We start from the raw sequence: 21,411 nt of genomic DNA on the forward strand, positions 1-21,411 counted from the left end.
GAGACATCGGACAATATAAATACTAGGGACTACAGGCAATAGGATCAAGAGACAATATAAACACTAGGTACAACAGGCAATATGAACACTAAGAACTACAGGCAATATGAACAATATGAACAAGAGACAACATAAACACTAGGTACAACGGCAATATGAACACCAGGTACAACAGGCAATATGATCACTGGGGACTACTGCTAATAAGAACACTAGGTACTACAGACAATATGAACACTAGGGAATAAAGCTAATATGAACACTAGGGACAACAGGCAATATGAACACTAGGGACTACAGCAAATATTAACACTAGGGACTACAGCTCATATGAACACTAGGTAGTACAGGCAATATGAACACTATGGACTAAAGCTAATATGAACACTAGGGACTACATTCAATATGAACACTAGAAGTACAGCTGATATGAACACTAGGTACAACAGGCAATATGAACACTAGGGACTTCAGGCAATATGAACAGTAGGTACTACATGCATTATGAACACTAGGGACTACAGGCAATATGAACATTAGGGACTACAGGCATAATAAACATTAGGTACAACAGGCAATATGAATACTAGGGACTACAGGCAATATAAACACTAGAGACTACAGGCAATATGAAAACTAGGGACTACAGGCAATATGAACACTAGGGACTACATGCATTATGAACACTGGGGACTACACGCAATATGGACACTAGGTATTACAGGCAAAATGAACACTCGGAACTACACGCAATATGGACACTAGGGACTACAGGCAATATGAACACTAGGGACTACAGTCAATATGAACACTAGTGACTACATGCAGTATGAACACCAGGTACAAAGGGCAATATGATCACTGAAACTACAGGCAATATGGAAAGAAGGGACTACAGCTAATATGATCGCTAGGGACTACAGGCAATATGAACACTAGGGACAACAGCAAATATTACACTAGGGACTACAGCTAATATGAACACTAGGTACTACAGGCAATATGAACACTAGGGACTAAAGCTAATATGAATACTAGGGACTACAGGCAATATGAACACTAGAACTACAGCTGATATGAACACTAGGTACAACAGGCAATATGAACACCAGGAACTACAGCTCATATGAACATAATGTACTACAGGCAATATGAACGCTAGGGACTACAGGCAATATGAACACTAGGGACTACAGGCAAAATGAACACTCGGGACTACAGGCAATATGAACACCAGGTACTACTGACAATATGAACACTATAGACTACATGCAATATAAACACCAGGAACTACAGGCAATATGAACACTAGGGACTACAGGCAATGTCAACACTAGTGACTACAGGCAATATGAACACTAGAAACTACAGGCAATATGAACACTAGAAACTACAGGCAATATGAAAACTAGGGACTACAGCTAACATGAACACTAGGGACTAGACAATATGAACCCTAGGGACTACAGGCAATATGATCACTAGGGACATCGGACAATATAAATACTAGGGACTACAGGCAATAGGATCAAGAGACAATATAAACACTAGGTACAACAGGCAATATGAACACTTAGAACTACAGGCAATATGAACACTCGAGACATCGGACAATATAAATACTAGGGACTACAGGCAATAGGATCAAGAGACAATATAAACACTAGGTACAACAGGCAATATGAACACTTAGAACTACAGGCAATATGAACAATATGAACAAGAGACAACATAAACACTAGGTACAACGGCAATATGAACACCAGTTACAACAGCCAATATGATCACTGGGGACTACTGCTAATATGAACACTAGGTACTACAGACAATATGAACACTAGGGAATAAAGCTAATATGAACACTAGGGACAACAGGCAATATGAACACTAGGGACTACAGCAAATATTAACACTAGGGACTACAGCTCATATGAACACTAGGTAGTACAGGCAATATGAACACTATGGACTAAAGCTAATATGAACACTAGGGACTACATTCAATATGAACACTAGAAGTACAGCTGATATGAACACTAGGTACAACAGGCAATATGAACACTAGGGACTTCAGGCAATATGAACAGTAGGTACTACATGCATTATGAACACTAGGGACTACAGGCAATATGAGCATTAGGGACTACAGGCATAATGAACATTAGGTACTACAGGCAATATAAACACTAGGTACAACAGGAAATATGAATACTAGGGACTACAGGCAATATAAACACTAGAGACTACAGGCAATATGAAAACTAGGGACTACAGGCAATATGAACACTAGGGACTACATGCATTATGAACACTGGGGACTACACGCAATATGGACACTAGGTATTACAGGCAAAATGAACACTCGGAACTACAGGCAATATGATCACTAGGGACTACAGGCAATATGAACACCATGTACTACATGCATTATGAACACTGGGGACTACACGCAATATGGACACTAGGGACTACAGGCAATATGAACACTAGGTACTACAGGCAATATGAAAACTAGGGACTACAGGCAATATGAACACTAGGGACTAAGGCAATATGAACACAAGGCACAACAAGCAATATGAACACTAGGGACTACAGACAATATGAAAACTAGAAACTACATTCAATATGAACACTAGGGACTACAGGCAATATAAACACTATGGACAACAGCAAATATTAACACTAGAGACCAAAGCCAATATGAACACTAGGTACTACAGTCAATATGAACACTAGAGACTACAGGCAATATGAACACTAGGTACAACAGGCAATATAAACGCTAGGTACAACAGGCAATATGAATAATAGGGACTACAGGCAATATAAACACTAGAGACTGCAGGCAATATGAAAACTAGGGACTACAGCTAATATGAACACCAGGCACAACAGGCAATATGAACACTAGGGACTACAGGCAAAATGAACACTTGGGACTACATGCAATATGAACACTAAGAACTACAAGCAATATGAATACTAGGGACTGCAGACAATATAAACACTAGGGACTACAGCTAATATGAACACCAGGCACAACAGGCAATATGAACACTAGGGACTACAGGCAAAATGAACACTTGGGACTACATGCAATATGAACACTAAGAACTACAAGCAATATGAATACTAGGGACTGCAGACAATATAAACACTAGGGACTACAGGCAATGTGTACAATATAAACAAGAGACAACACAAAACACTAGGTACAAAAGGCAATATGAACACTAGGGACTACAGGCAATATGAACACTAGAAACTACAGCTAATATAAACATTAGGCACTACAGGCAATATGAACACTATGGACTACAGGTAATATGAACACTAGGTACAACAGGCAATAAGAACACAAGGTACAACAGGCAATATGAACACTAGGGACTACGGGCAATATGAACACCAGGTACAACATCCAGTATGATCACTAGGGACTACAGGCAATATGAACACTAGGGACTACATGCGATATGAACACTAAGAACTACAAGCAATATGAATACTAGGAACTGCAGACAATATAAACACTAGGGACTACATGCAATGTGGACAATATAAACAAGAGACAACACAAAACACTAGGTACAACAGGCAATATGAACATTAGGGACTACAGGCAATATGAACACTAGAAACTACAGGCAATATGGACGCTAGGGACTACAGACAATATGAACAGAAGGTACTACATGCATTATGAACACTACGGACTACATGCATAATGAACACTAGGTACTACATGCATTATGAACACTTGGTACTACATGCATTATGAACACTATGGACTACATGCATTATGAACACTAGGGACTACAGAGAATACGAACACTAGGGACTACATGCATTATGAACACTAGAAACTACAGGCAATATGGACGCTAGGGACTACAGACAATATGAACAGAAGGTACTACATGCATTATGAACACTACGGACTACAGGCAATATGAACACTAGGTACTACAGACAATATGAACACTAGGGACTACAGGCAATATGCACACTAGGGACTACAGGCAATATGGAAACTGGGTACTACATGCATTATCAACACTAGGGACTACAGGCAATATGAACACTAGGTACTACATGCATTATGAACACTAGTGACTATAGGCAATATGAACACTAGGTACTACATGCATTATGGACACTAGGGACTACATGCATTATGAACACTAGGGACTACATGCATTATGAACACTAGATACTACATGCATTATGAACACTAAGTAATACATGCATTATGAACACTATGTACTACATGCAATATGAACACTAGGTACTACATGCATTATGAACACTAGGTACTACATGCATTATGATCACTAGGGATTACATGCATTAAGAACACTAGGGACTACATGCATTATGAACACTAGAGACTACAGGCAATATGAACACTAGGTACTACATGCATTATGAACACTAGGGACTACAGGCAATATGAGCACTAGGTAATACATGCATTATGAACACTAGGGACTACAGGCAATATGAACACTAGGAACTACAATCAATATGGACACTAAGAACTACATGCAATATGAACACTAGGAACAACTGGCAATATGGACAATAGGGACTACAGGCACTATGAACACAAGGTACAACAGGCAATATGAACACTAGGGACTACAGGCAATATGAACACCAGGTACAACATCCAATATGATCACTAGGGACTACATGCAATATGAACACTAGGAACTACAGCTAATATGAACACTAGGGACAACAGGCAATAAGAACATTAGGGACTACAGGCAATATGAACACCAGGCACAACAGGCAATATGAACACTAGGGACTACAGGCAAAATGAACACTTGGGACTACATGCAATATGAACACTAAGAACTACAAGCAATATGAATACTAGGGACTGCAGACAATATAAACACTAGGGACTACAGGCAATGTGGACAATATAAACAAGAGACAACACAAAACACTAGGTACAACAGGCAATATGAACACTAGGGACTACAGGCAATATGAACACTAGAAACTACAGCTAATATGAACATTAGGCACTACAGGCAATATGAACACTATGGACTACAGGTAATATGAACACTAGGTACAACAGGCAATATGAACACAAGGTACAACAGGCAATATGAACACTAGAGACTACAGGCAATATGAACACCAGGTACAACATCCAGTATGATCACTAGGGACTACAGGCAATATGAACACTAGAAACTACAGCTAATATGAACACCAGGCACAACAGGCAATATGAACACTAGAGACTACAGGCAATATGAACACTAGGGACTACATGCGATATGAACACTAAGAACTACAAGCAATATGAATACTAGGAACTGCAGACAATATAAACACTAGGGACTACAGGCAATATGAACACTAGAAACTACAGCTAATATGAACATTAGGCACTACAGGCAATATGAACACTATGGACTACAGGTAATATGAACACTAGGTACTACAGACAATATGAACACTAGAAACTACAGCTAATATGAACATTAGGCACTACAGGCAATATGAACACTATGGATTACAGGTAATATGAACACTAGGTACTACAGGCAATATGAACACTAGAACTACAGCTGATATGAACACTAGGTACAAAAGGCAATATGAACACTAGGGACTAAAGCTAATATGAACACTAGAGACTACAGGCAATATGAACACTAGAACTAAAGCTGATATGAACACTATGGACTACAGGCAATATGAACACTAGGGACTACAGGCAATATGAACACTGGGGACTACAGGCAATATGGACACTAGGTTTTACAGGCACTATGAACACTATGGACTACAGGCAATATAGACAATATGAACAAGAGACAACATAACCACTAGATGCAACAGGCAATATGAACACAAGGTACAACAGCTAATATAATCACAAGGGACTACAGGCAATATGAACACTAGGAACTACAGCTAATATGAACATTATGTACTACAGGCAAAATGAACAATAGGGACAACAGCAAGTAGTAACACGAGGGACTACAGCAAATATGAACAATAGGTACTACAGCTAATATGAACACTAGTGACTGTAGATAATATGAACACTAGGGAATACAGACAATATAAACACTAGGGACTACAGGCAATATGGACAATATAAACAAGAGACAACTTAACCACTAGGTGCAACAGGCAATATGAACACAAGGTACAACAGCCAATATGATCACAAGGGACCACAGTCAATATGAACACTAGAACTACAGCTGATATAAAAGCTAGGTACTACATGCAATATGAACACTAGGAACAACTGGCAATATGGACAATAGGGACAACAGGCACTATGAACACAAGGTACAACAGGCAATATGAACACTAGGGACTACAGGCAATATGAACACTAGGAACTACAATCAATATGGACACTAAGAACTACATGCAATATGAACACTAGGAACAACTGGCAATATGGACAATAGGGACTACAGGCACTATGAACACAAGGTACAACAGGCAATATGAACACTAGGGACTACAGGCAATATGAACACCAGGTACAACATCCAATATGATCACTAGGGACTACATGCAATATGAACACTAGGAACTACAGCTAATATGAACACTAGGGACAACAGGCAATAAGAACATTAGGGACTACAGGCAATATGAACACCAGGCACAACAGGCAATATGAACACTAGGGACTACAGGCAAAATGAACACTTGGGACTACATGCAATATGAACACTAAGAACTACAAGCAATATGAATACTAGGGACTGCAGACAATATAAACACTAAGGACTACAGGCAATGTGGACAATATAAACAAGAGACAACACAAAACACTAGGTACAACAGGCAATATGAACACTAGGGACTACAGGCAATATGAACACTAGAAACTACAGCTAATATGAACATTAGGCACTACAGGCAATATGAACACTATGGACTACAGGTAATATGAACACTAGGTACAGCAGGCAATATGAACACAAGGTACAACAGGCAATATGAACACTAGGGACTACAGGCAATATGAACACCAGGTACAACATCCAGTATGATCACTAGGGACTACAGGCAATATGAACACTAGAAACTACAGCTAATATGAACACCAGGCACAACAGGCAATATGAACACTAGAGACTACAGGCAATATGAACACTAGGTACTACAGGCAATATGAACACTAAGAACTACAAGCAATATGAATACTAGGAACTGCAGACAATATAAACACTAGGGACTACAGGCAATGTGGACAATATAAACAAGAGACAACACAAAACACTAGGTACAACAGGCAATATGAACACTAGGGACTACAGGCAATATGAACACTAGAAACTACAGCTAATATGAACATTAGGCACTACAGGCAATATGAACACTATGGACTACAGGTAATATGAACACTAGGTACTACAGACAATATGAACACTAGAAACTACAGCTAATATGAACATTAGGCACTACATGCAATATGAACACTATGGACTACAGGTAATATGAACACTAGGTACTACAGACAATATGAACACTAGAACTACAGCTGATATGAACACTAGGTACAAAAGGCAATATGAACACTAGAGACTACAGGCGATATGAACACCAGGAACTACAGCTCATATGAACACTAGGGACTACAGGCAATATGGACAATATAAACAAGAGACAACTTAACCACTAGGTGCAACAGGCAATATGAACACAAGGTACAACAGCCAATATGATCACAAGGGACCACAGTCAATATGAACACTAGAACTACAGCTGATATAAAAGCTAGGTACTACATGCAATATGAACACTAGGAACAACTGGCAATATGGACAATAGGGACAACAGGCACTATGAACACAAGGTACAACAGGCAATATGAACACTAGGGACTACAGGCAATATGAACACTAGGAACTACAATCAATATGGACACTAAGAACTACATGCAATATGAACACTAGGAACAACTGGCAATATGGACAATAGGGACTACAGGCACTATGAACACAAGGTACAACAGGCAATATGAACACTAGGGACTACAGGCAATATGAACACCAGGTACAACATCCAATATGATCACTAGGGACTACATGCAATATGAACACTAGGAACTACAGCTAATATGAACACTAGGGACAACAGGCAATAAGAACATTAGGGACTACAGGCAATATGAACACCAGGCACAACAGGCAATATGAACACTAGGGACTACAGGCAAAATGAACACTTGGGACTACATGCAATATGAACACTAAGAACTACAAGCAATATGAATACTAGGGACTGCAGACAATATAAACACTAGGGACTACAGGCAATGTGGACAATATAAACAAGAGACAACACAAAACACTAGGTACAACAGGCAATATGAACACTAGGGACTACAGGCAATATGAACACTAGAAACTACAGCTAATATGAACATTAGGCACTACAGGCAATATGAACACTATGGACTACAGGTAATATGAACACTAGGTACAGCAGGCAATATGAACACAAGGTACAACAGGCAATATGAACACTAGGGACTACAGGCAATATGAACACCAGGTACAACATCCAGTATGATCACTAGGGACTACAGGCAATATGAACACTAGAAACTACAGCTAATATGAACACCAGGCACAACAGGCAATATGAACACTAGAGACTACAGGCAATATGAACACTAGGTACTACAGGCAATATGAACACTAAGAACTACAAGCAATATGAATACTAGGAACTGCAGACAATATAAACACTAGGGACTACAGGCAATGTGGACAATATAAACAAGAGACAACACAAAACACTAGGTACAACAGGCAATATGAACACTAGGGACTACAGGCAATATGAACACTAGAAACTACAGCTAATATGAACATTAGGCACTACAGGCAATATGAACACTATGGACTACAGGTAATATGAACACTAGGTACTACAGACAATATGAACACTAGAAACTACAGCTAATATGAACATTAGGCACTACATGCAATATGAACACTATGGACTACAGGTAATATGAACACTAGGTACTACAGACAATATGAACACTAGAACTACAGCTGATATGAACACTAGGTACAAAAGGCAATATGAACACTAGAGACTACAGGCGATATGAACACCAGGAACTACAGCAAGTAGTAACACGAGGGACTACAGCAAATATGAACAATAGGTACTTCAGCTAATATGAACACTAGTGACTGTAGATAATATGAACACTAGGGAATACAGACAATATAAACACTAGGGACTACAGGCAATATGGACAATATAAACAAGAGACAACTTAACCACTAGGTGCAACAGGCAATATGAACACAAGGTACAACAGCCAATATGATCACAAGGGACCACAGTCAATATGAACACTAGAACTACAGCTGATATAAACACTAGGTACAACAGGCAATATATTCACTGGGGACTACAGGCATTATAAAAGCTAGGTACTACAAGCAATATGAACACTAGGAACAACTGGCAATATGGACAATAGAGACTACAGGCACTATGAACACAAGGTACAACAGGCAATATGAACACTAGGGACTACAGGCAATATGAACACCAGGTACAACATCCAATATGATCACTAGGGACTACATGCAATATAGACACTAGGGACTACAGGCAATATGAACACTAGGGACTACAGGCAATATGAACACTAGGGACTACAGGCAATATGAACACTAGGGACTACAAGCAATATGGACAATAGAGACTACAGGCAATATGAACACTAGTAAATACAGGCAATATGAACACTAGTAAATACAGGCAATATGAACACTAGGGACTACAGGCAATATGAACACTAGATACTACAGGCAATATGAACACTAGAGACTACAGGCAATATGAACACTAGGGACTACAAGCAATATGGACAATAGAGACTACAGGCAATATGAACACTAGTAAATACAGGCAATATGAACACTAGTAAATACAGGCAATATGAACACTAGGGACTACAGGCAATATGAACACTAGATACTACAGGCAATATGAACACTAGAGACTACAGGCAATATGAACACTAGGGACTACAAGCAATATGGACAATAGAGACTACAGGCAATATGAACACTAGTAAATACAGGCAATATGAACACTAGGGACTACAGGCAATATGAACACTAGGGACTACAAGCAATATGAACACTAGGGACTACAGGCAATATGAACACTAGGAAATACAGGCAATATGAACACTAGGGACTACAGCTGATATGAACACTAGGGACTACATCTAATATGAACACTTGGTACTACAGGCAATATGAATACTAGGGACTACAGGCAATATGGACAATAGGGACTACAGGCAATATGAACACAAGGTACAACTAGCAATATTAACACTAGGTACAACATGCAATATGATCACTAGGGACTACAAGCAATATGAACACAAGGTACAACAGACAATATAAACACTAGGTACAAAAGGCAATATAAACACTAGGTACAACAGGCAATATAAACACTGAGGACAACAGGCACTATGATCACTAGGTACTACAGGCAATATAAACACTAGGGACTACAAGCAATATGGACAATAGGGACTACAGGCAATATGAACACAAGGTACAACAGACAATATAAACACTAGGTACAAAAGGCAATATAAACACTAGGTACAACAGGCAATATAAACACTAGGGACTACAGGCAATATGAACACTAGGTACTACATGCAATATAGACACTAGGGACTACAGGCAATATGAACACTAGGGACTACAGGCAATAAGAACACTAGGGACTACAGGCAATATGAACACTAGGGACTACAAGCAATATGGACAATAGAGACTACAGGCAATATGAACACTAGTAAATACAGGCAATATGAACACTAGTAAATACAGGCAATATGAACACTAGGGACTACAGGCAATATGAACACTAGATACTACAGGCAATATGAACACTAGAGACTACAGGCAATATGAACACTAGGGACTACAAGCAATATGGACAATAGAGACTACAGGCAATATGAACACTAGTAAATACAGGCAATATGAACACTAGTAAATACAGGCAATATGAACACTAGGGACTACAGGCAATATGAACACTAGATACTACAGGCAATATGAACACTAGAGACTACAGGCAATATGAACACTAGGGACTACAAGCAATATGGACAATAGAGACTACAGGCAATATGAACACTAGTAAATACAGGCAATATGAACACTAGGGACTACAGGCAATATGAACACTAGGGACTACAAGCAATATGAACACTAGGGACTACAGGCAATATGAACACTAGGAAATACAGGCAATATGAACACTAGGGACTACAGCTGATATGAACACTAGGGACTACATCTAATATGAACACTTGGTACTACAGGCAATATGAATACTAGGGACTACAGGCAATATGGACAATAGGGACTACAGGCAATATGAACACAAGGTACAACTAGCAATATTAACACTAGGTACAACATGCAATATGATCACTAGGGACTACAAGCAATATGAACACAAGGTACAACAGACAATATAAACACTAGGTACAAAAGGCAATATAAACACTAGGTACAACAGGCAATATAAACACTGAGGACAACAGGCACTATGATCACTAGGTACTACAGGCAATATAAACACTAGGGACTACAAGCAATATGGACAATAGGGACTACAGGCAATATGAACACAAGGTACAACAGACAATATAAACACTAGGTACAAAAGGCAATATAAACACTAGGTACAACAGGCAATATAAACACTAGGGACTACAGGCAATATGAACACTAGGTACTACAGGCAATATGAACACCAGGGACTACAGACAATATGAACACTAGGTACAACAATCAATATGGACACTAAGAACTACAGGCAATATGAACACGAGGGACTACAGGCAATATGAACACTAGGTGCTACAGGCAATAAATATGAACACCAGGTACAACATCCAATATGATCACTAGGGATTGCAGGCAATATGAACCGTGTGTACTACAGGCAATATGAACACTAGGGACTGCAGGCAATATGAACACTATGTACAAAAGGCAATATGATCACTTTGACTACAGGCAATATGAACACAGGGGATTACAGGCAATAGGAACACTAGGGACAACAGGCAATATGAACACTAGGTACAAAAGGCAATATGATCACTGAAACTACAGGTAATATGGACACTAGGGACTACAGGCAATATGATCACTAGGTACTACAGGCGATATAAACACTAGGGACTACAGGCAATATGAACACTAGGGACTACAGGGACAATGAACGCTAGGGACTACAGGCAATATGAACACCAGGTCAGGTACAAAAGGCAATATGAACACTAGGGACTACAGGCAATATGAACACTAGGTACTAAAGGCAATATGATCATTAGAGACTACAGGCAATAAGATCACTAGGGACTACAGGCAATATGAACACTAGGGACTACAGGCAATAAGATCATTAGAGACTACAGGCAATAAGATCACTAGGGACTACAGGCAATATGAACACTAGGTACTACAGGCAAAATGAACACTAGGAACTACAGGCAAAATGAACACTAGGGACTACAGGCAATAAGATCATTAGAGACTACAGGCAATAAGATCACTAGGGACTACAGGCAATATGAACACTAGGTACTACAGGCAAAATGAACACTAGGAACTACAGGCAAAATGAACACTAGGGACTACAGGCAATAAGATCATTAGAGACTACAGGCAATAAGATCACTAGGGACTACAGGCAATATGAACACTAGGTACTACAGGCAATATGAACACTAGGGACAGCGGACAATATAAATACTAGGGACTAAGACAATATGAACAAGAGAAAATATAAACATTAGGTACAACAGGCAATATAGACACAAGGTACAACAGGCAGTATGATCAATAGGGACTACAGGCAATATGGACACTAGGTACAACAGGCAATATAAACACTTGGGACTACAGGCATTATTAAAGCTGGGTACTACAGACAATATGAACACTAGGGACAACAGGCAATATAAACACTAAGAACTAAGGCGATATGAACACAAGGGACAACAGGCAATATGAACACTAGGGACTACAGGCAATATGAACCCTAGGTACTACAGGCAATATGATCACTTGGTACTACAGGCGATATAAACACTAGGGATTACAGGCAATATGAACACCAGGGACAACAGGCAATATGATCACTAGTGACAACAGGCAATATGATCACTGCGTACTAGGGCAATATGAACACTAGGGACTGCGGACAATATAAATACTAGGGACTACAGGCAATAGGATCAAGAGAAAATATAAACACTAGGTACAACAGGCAATATAAACACAAGGTACAACAGGCAATATGATCACTAGTTACTACAGGCAATATGGACACTAGGGACAACAGACAATATGATTACTAGGTACTACAGGCAATATGATCACTAGGGACTACAGGCATTATGAAAGCTGGCTACTAGAGGCAATATGAACACTATGGACTACAGGCAATATGATCACTAGGGACTACAGGCAATATGAACAATAGGGACTACATGCAATATCCACGCTTGGGACTACAGGCAATATGTACACTAGGGACTACAGATAATATGAACACTAGGAAGTTCAGCTAATATGAACACTAGGAACTACATGCAATATCCACACTAGGGACTACAGGCAATATGTACACTAGGGACTGCAGGCAATATGAACACTAGGGAATACAGGCAATATGAACACTAGATACTACAGGCAATATGAACACTAGATACTACAGGCAATATGAACACTAGATACTACAGGCAATATGAACACTAGAGACTACAGGCAATATGAACACTAGTAAATACAGGCAATATGAACACTAGGGACTACAGGCAATATGAACACTAGGGACTACAAGCAATATGAACACTATGGACTACAGGCAATATGAACACTAGGAAATACAGGCAATATGAACACTAGGGACTACAGCTGATATGAACACTAGGGACTACATCTAATATGAACACTTGGTACTACAGGCAATATGATCACTGAGGACAACAGGCACTATGATCACTAGGTACTACAGGCAATATGAACAATATGGACTACAGGCAATATGAACACAAGGTACAACTAGCAATATTAACACTAGGTACAACATGCAATATGATCACTAGGGACTACAAGCAATATGAACACAAGGTACAACAGACAATATAAACACTAGGTACAAAAGGCAATATAAACACTAGGTACAACAGGCAATATAAACACTAGGGACTACAGGCAATATGAACACTAGGTACTACAGGCAATATGAACACCAGGGACTACAGACAATATGAACACTAGGTACAACAATCAATATGGACACTAAGAACTACAGGCAATATGAACACGAGGGACTACAGGCAATATGAACACTAGGTGCTACAGGCAATAAATATGAACACCAGGTACAACATCCAATATGATCACTAGGGATTGCAGGCAATATGAACCATGTGTACTACAGGCAATATGAACACTAGGGACTGCAGGCAATATGAACACTAGGCACTACAGGCGATATGAACACTAGGATAGGACTACAGGCAATATGAACACTGGGGACTACAGGCAATATGAACCGTGGGGACCACATGGAATCTCGACATTGGGGACTACAAATAATGTGATCAGAGGAATACAAACAATCACGACCCTGGGAACTGTAAGACAATTTTGACCATAGGGTTGATGACAACATAAACCAACGGACCTACAGCCAGTTTGGACTATGGGCAGAAGTCTGGGCCAGGACTGTAAGCAATCTAGACCAGAGGAATTAGGGGTAATCTAAACTTATACTGCAGAAAATCTTGACCCGGGAAACTACATTCCATACATTATTGGCCTTTGTGTGTATGTATTTAAAGGGCGGCAGTCGTCACGCAACGTGTTGTGTACGTCGATATGCTTCCCATATCGAAAAGGACGCGGCGCGACGGCCACCGCTCTTTAATATGAGGATAAACAATAAAACGAACCTCAAAAATTCCAGATTTTCAGTTTCGGAAAGCGTTTCTAATCCCCCACTCATGAATATATCGATATAATCCTGTTAAGATATTTATAAAAACTGTAAAGTACCAAGCGTATCAGAAACACTATACCTAAGTGAGATATTATTATTATCATGGTATATGACAAACACTATACCTTAGTGAGATATTATTATTATCATGGCACATGAGAAACACTATACCTAAGTGAGATATTATTATTATCATGGCATATGACAAACACTATACCTAAGTGAGATATTATTATTATCATGGCATATGACGGACACTATACCAAAGTGAGATATTATTATTATCATGGCATATGACAAACACTATACCTAAGTGAGATATTATTATTATCATGGCATATGACAAACACTATACCTAAGTGAGATATTATTATTATTATCATGGCATATGACAAACACTATATCAAGTGAGATATTATTATTAGCATGGCATATGACGGACACTATACCTAAGTGAGATATTATTATTATCATGGCATATGACGGACACTATACCTAAGTGAGATATTATTATTATCATGGCATATGACGGACACAATACCCAAGTGAGATATTATTATTATCATGGCATATGACGAATATTATACCTAAGTGAGATTATAATATTATCATGGCATATGACAAACACTATTCCTAAGTGAGATAATATTATTACCATGGCATATGACAAACACTATACCTAAGTGTGATATTATTATCATCATGGCATATGACAAACACTGTACCTAAGTGAGATATTATTATTGTCATGGCATATGACAAACACTATACCTAAGTTAGATATTATAATTATCATGGCATATGACAAACACTATACCTAAGTGACATATTATTATTATCATGGCATATGACAAACACTATATCAAGTGAGATATTATTATTATCATGGCATATGACAAACACTATACCTAAGTGACATATTATTATTATCATGGCATATGACAAACACTATATCAAGTGAAATATTATTATTATCATGGCATATGACGGACACTATACCTAAGTGAGATATTATTATTATTATCATGGCTAATGACAAACATTATATCTAAGTGAGATATTATAATTATCATGGCATATGACAAACACTATATCAAGTGATATATTATTATTTTCATGGCTAATGACAAACACTATACCTAAGTGAGATACTATTATTATCATGGCATGTGACAAAATTATACCTAAGTGACATATTATTATTATTATCATGGATAATGACAAACACTATACCTAAGTGAGATATTATAATTATCATGGCATATGACAAAACTATACCTAAGTGACATATTATTATTATTATCATGGCATATGACAAACACTATACCTAAGTGAAATATTATTATTATCATGGCATATGACAAACACTATACCTAAGTGTGATATTATTATCATCATGGCATATGACAAACACTATACCTAAGTGAGATATTATTATTATCATGGCATATGACAAACACTATATCAAGTGAGATATTATTATTATCATGGCATATGACAAACACTATAACTAAGTGAGATATTATTATTATCATGGCATATGACGAACACTATACCTAAGTGTGATATTATTATCATCATGGCATATGACAAACACTATACCTAAGTGAGATATTATTATTGTCATGGCATATGACAAACACTATATCAAGTGAGATATTATTATTATCATGGCATATGACAAACACTATAACTAAGTGAGATATTATTATTATCATGGCATATGACGAACACTATACCTAAGTGAGATATTATTATTATCATGGCATATGACAAACACTATATCAAGTGGGATATTATTATTATCATGGCATATGACAAACACTATATCAAGTGAGATATTATTATTATCATGGCATATGACAAACACTATACCTAAGTGAGATATTATAATTATCATGGCATATGACAAACACTATACCTAAGTGACATATTATTATTATCATGGCATATGACAAACACTATATCAAGTGATATATTATTATTATCATGGCATATGACAAACACTATACCTAAGTGTGATATTATGTGTGATTTTGTCTTGCTAAAATCGATTTTGTAAAACGCCCTGAGCTTGGAGTCTAATCTGGATTCTGGCCGTCTTGCCTTCAGCCTATCACAGCTTGTTTATTTTGACCTATCACAGCTTTGTTTACCTACCACAGCTTTGTTTTTTGCGGACCAATCAATGTCTTTTTGCACACATCCCCTAGCGTCCCTTGCTAATTTCTTTCTTTTGTGTGCCTTTGTCTTAGTCATTCATGTATTTAGCCACGCTTAGTGAGCATCGTTTTGTTTTCAATCAATTGCTTTTTACAACTCATTATTTCATCTACTCGGCGTAATTGTTCGGCTTTCAACTACTAATATACGTTTACAATGGCACCAAGAGGTAAAGGACGTCGTCCACGGAGTAATGCCCCACCACGTATCCAGCCTTATACTCGTCCAGTGACACGCTCGACAACACGGACGCCTGATGAAATAGTCTTGGAACAAAGAAACATCGACGACATTACAGTACTACATAGACCTGCAGTACAGGAAGCTAACAACGCCGATTGCCTACCCGTTTCTCCTGGAGTGGTTGTTTCGGCCTCACCTCAACATGACCAACCAAGTACCAGCGGCACAGTTATAACTCCCGCGATGTTTTCAGAACTCCAAGCGGCAGTTACAAATCTTACAAACATCATAAATGCTCAGCAACAACAGCGCCCTCACGACCATTGCTGTACTCACGTCAACGACCTGGCGACACACAGACAACAACATCAACATGGCGCAAGTGTGATTATACGCGAGCAACCATCCAATTTAATTTCTAACCAAACGCAATATGCCAACTCGAACATTCACTCCCATGAATCGTCCATCGAAAACAGTTTGCTTCATAGTCAGGGAACTTTGTCAGAACAGATCCAACACGTTGAATTGGTCTCACCGGCTGTACATCGCGATATCATCGCAGGTAAGGACGTAAATCTTGCTTGCTTGCTCATTCCTGGTTATACATATAACTCCGACCAACGTCATGTTATCGTCGGCGACGAAGCTCTTACTTTAAAACCGTTTCAGGACAGTAGATTAACGAGGGCGCTTACTATTCAAGAGTTCATCATCGCATTTTCTGTTTACAAAAACGTGATGTGCCAAGTATACCCGACCCGTCGCTAAGAACTAGATGCTTATGAACGCGACATTGTTGACATGTCAAGTCGTTTCGGGGGTCTGGCCTACTACGAATATCACCGTCAATTCGCAGCCAGGGCTGCAGCCTTACTTCTTAACCATAATATAAAGGTCGATTGGTCACGCCGTGATCCCATGCTCTACACTTCTATTTTCGCCGGAACAACAGTAACGGCTTGTAAAACAGACATCGTTGATGCATTTAAGCTTCTGCCCATCCATCCGTCACTTTGGCATTTATACGGCATCAACTGGCAGGACAATTTTTATTTTTTCGTCCGCCTTGCTTTTGGGTCTCGCTCCAGTCCTAAAATTTTCGATCAACTCTCAACTGCCATTTGCTGGATCGCTCATCATTACTACGGTATCAACAAAATGCTGCACCTACTAGATGATTTCCTTACAATCGATGCACCATCCTATGATGCTGAAAGAACAATGGCATTGTTAACGCTCATTTTTGGCCGCTTAGGAATCCCATTAGCCCCACATAAGACCGTAGGTCCTACTACTACTTTGGAGTTTCTTGGTATTGAACTTGATACCATCAAGATGGAGGCCCGTCTGCCACTGGTTAAGCTCAATTGTCTTCTTGATTTGCTTGATGAATTTCTCCTACGCAGATCCTGCACCAAGCGCCAGCTATTGAGTCTGCTTGGACACCTCAATTTCGCGTGCCGTGTAGTCCCTCTGGGTCGTACTTTCATTTCACGACTTATCAAAATTTCGAAAGGCATTCAAAAACTCCACCACCACGTCGGAATTTCATCTGAAAGTAAACAGGACATTTGCATGTGGAAGGAATTTCTATCTGGGTGGAATGGCATTTCACTATTCCTCGACAGATACCTCACTCCTGCCCCAGATATGCAGTTATTTACAGACGCCAGTGGTATCGGCCATGGTGGGTATTTCCGGGGATACTGGTTCCACGAAAGATGGGCAACAAACCTTAGACTCGATCATGACAAGACTCTGTCTATCGCATTCCAGGAACTATGTCCCATCGTTGTAGCCGCTTTGCTTTGGGGTCATCAATGAACTGGGAAGCGTATACTGTTCCACTGTGACAACATGGCTACTGTTCACATCGTCAATAAAGGCCACTCTAAATCGCCATCCATTATGAAACTAATGCGACGTTTGGTGATTACTGCTGCATCCCATAGCTTCATGTTTTCTGCTGTTCATATACCTGGTAAATCTAATATAATTGTAGATGCTCTCTCTCGTTTTCAGACTACACGTTTCAGAGAAGCAGCACCATCAGCGCAAGCCATACCTTGCCAGATTCCCTCAGTCGTGATGTTCGCTTGAACCAGGCAGTGGACACATGTCAAAGGGCATCACTTGGAATACGGACAGTTGGTTCCTATGCCACATGTGTACGCACATGGTTGCGTTTTGCAGCCATGTTCAAGATCACAGGTCAGTCAACCACTTACCCGGTTATCTCCGAAAACATTTTGGTTTACTTCGTCACACATTGTGTCACGTATTTGCATCTAAAATTCAGCACCATCAAGGTTTACCTTGCAGGAATTCGCAATCATTATCTACTTGGCGGTCACTCAAATCCGCTCGTTACTAGCCAAGGTTTGAATCTACCTCGCATCCAATACGTACTGCGAGGTATTCGCCGTTTGCAAGGCTCTGCTACACGCCCAAGGCTGCCAATCACCTTTGACCTGTTAAAACGCCTGTGTTTGCTACTCCGTTCAGGCGTATATGGGCCCTACTTTGACCTATTGATGGAAGCTGCTTTTCTGTTGGCATTTTTCGGATTCCTACGATGTAGCGAATTTACCTCGTTATCACAGTCTTTCAACCCACAAGTTGGTCTCTGCGTTAAGGACATTAAGACGCTAGGTAACTCACGCTCAGTCGATGCCCAGGTTGTGACCATTAAATCATCAAAAACTGACCAGTTCCGACGTGGATTTGAACTTAGACTCTATCCTACTGGCTCTGCCTTTTGTCCAGTTTCTTCCCTACATCGCTTCCTTTTAGTTCACCACAAGATGGGGGCAGCACCACACGAACCACTATTCATGCTTCCTGAAAGAATACCACTCGACCGTGCCCACTTCACCAACTCGCTTCGGTTTCTTCTCACTAGACTTGGCTTCAAAGCTCACCTCTTCGCGGGACACTCTTTTCGCATTGGAGCGACCACTACTGCAGCGAGTGTGCATCTTCCAGACCACCTTATTCAAACAATGGGCAGATGGTCGAGCAACTGCTACCGCACATACATCAGAACACCGGAACAGTTGCTCCAGTCAGCTTTTAAGACACTTGCTTCTGTCTGATTTTTCGAACGATACCAATCACCAGTGTCAAACCTGGCATTTTGCTGCGTGCATTTAGGTTTAGCATTTCGATTTCCTTTTTTATTGTGCACAATTCATTTTGCCTATGCTTTGTTGTTTTTGTTTTTCTGCATGTCTGCTCCCCCAGGCCGATGTACCAGTTGCATCTGCTGGGCCGATCAGCACCTACTTTCTCACCTGGGCCGACAGATGCCTGTCCACCAGCTACCACCCCCCAGGCCGACATTATGTCCTCTGGGTCGGACACTGTTCTCCTTTCTCGCTTTTCCACCTGGACCGACAGACACCTGTCCTCCAGTTCCCGCTCCCCCAGGCCGACATATCACTATGTCCTCTGGGCCGAGCCTTTCTTCTTACCTTCTTCATGGGGGTCTCTTCAGTCACCACTTTATGCCTCCCTCGGTTTGGGCTCTTGGACTCCATCCTACCCCCATTTCAGGGCTCGGCGGCCATCTCTTGGTCACCTCCCATCTATCTTGACTTCGCAGCAGGATCTCCTTGACCCATCAAGGTCAAGACCTCGACCTACCTTGCGGGTGGGTCATGGCCTTGACCTCTGTAGTGTGACTGAAGGAGCCTCTTCCCATTTTTGTAGTTAGATTTTATATAAGTAGTTATTTTATTATATTGTGTTCTGTGCTTCTGTTTTTGATTAAGACTTGTATTTAACCATTGTTGTTTTTTTCTATTAAATGCAAACTGTTCCTCTCACAAGCGTGTGGTGTATTACAATGTGTGATTTTGGCTTGCTAAAATCGATTTTGTAAAACGCCCTGAGCTTGGAGTC

General features: G+C 39.7%; 2 protein-coding genes across 3 annotated transcripts in view; one reads left to right on the forward strand and one right to left on the reverse strand.

Moving 5' to 3' along the window:
• The window catches only part of LOC102801624 (cyclic nucleotide-binding domain-containing protein 2-like), a 222,325-nt gene that overhangs the window by 134,808 nt on the left and 66,106 nt on the right, over window positions 1-21,411 (reverse strand). For both annotated transcript variants that reach the window (XM_085496687.1, XM_085496689.1), the window contains one exon: window positions 15,053-15,123. In XM_085496687.1, the coding sequence (XP_085352813.1) occupies window positions 15,053-15,123 (71 nt within the window). The remainder of the gene's footprint in view (window positions 1-15,052; window positions 15,124-21,411) is intronic.
• LOC102802587 (uncharacterized) lies at window positions 18,730-20,603 on the forward strand. The gene is made up of 2 exons (XM_078009512.2): window positions 18,730-19,268; window positions 19,547-20,603. The coding sequence occupies exons 1-2, from the start codon at window positions 18,730-18,732 to the stop codon at window positions 20,601-20,603; spliced, it is 1,596 nt and encodes a 531-aa protein (XP_077865638.2).

The sequence above is a fragment of the Saccoglossus kowalevskii genome, chromosome 3, assembly GCF_978046115.1.
Source record: "Saccoglossus kowalevskii chromosome 3, keSacKowa6.1, whole genome shotgun sequence".
Lineage (NCBI taxonomy): Eukaryota > Metazoa > Hemichordata > Enteropneusta > Harrimaniidae > Saccoglossus > Saccoglossus kowalevskii.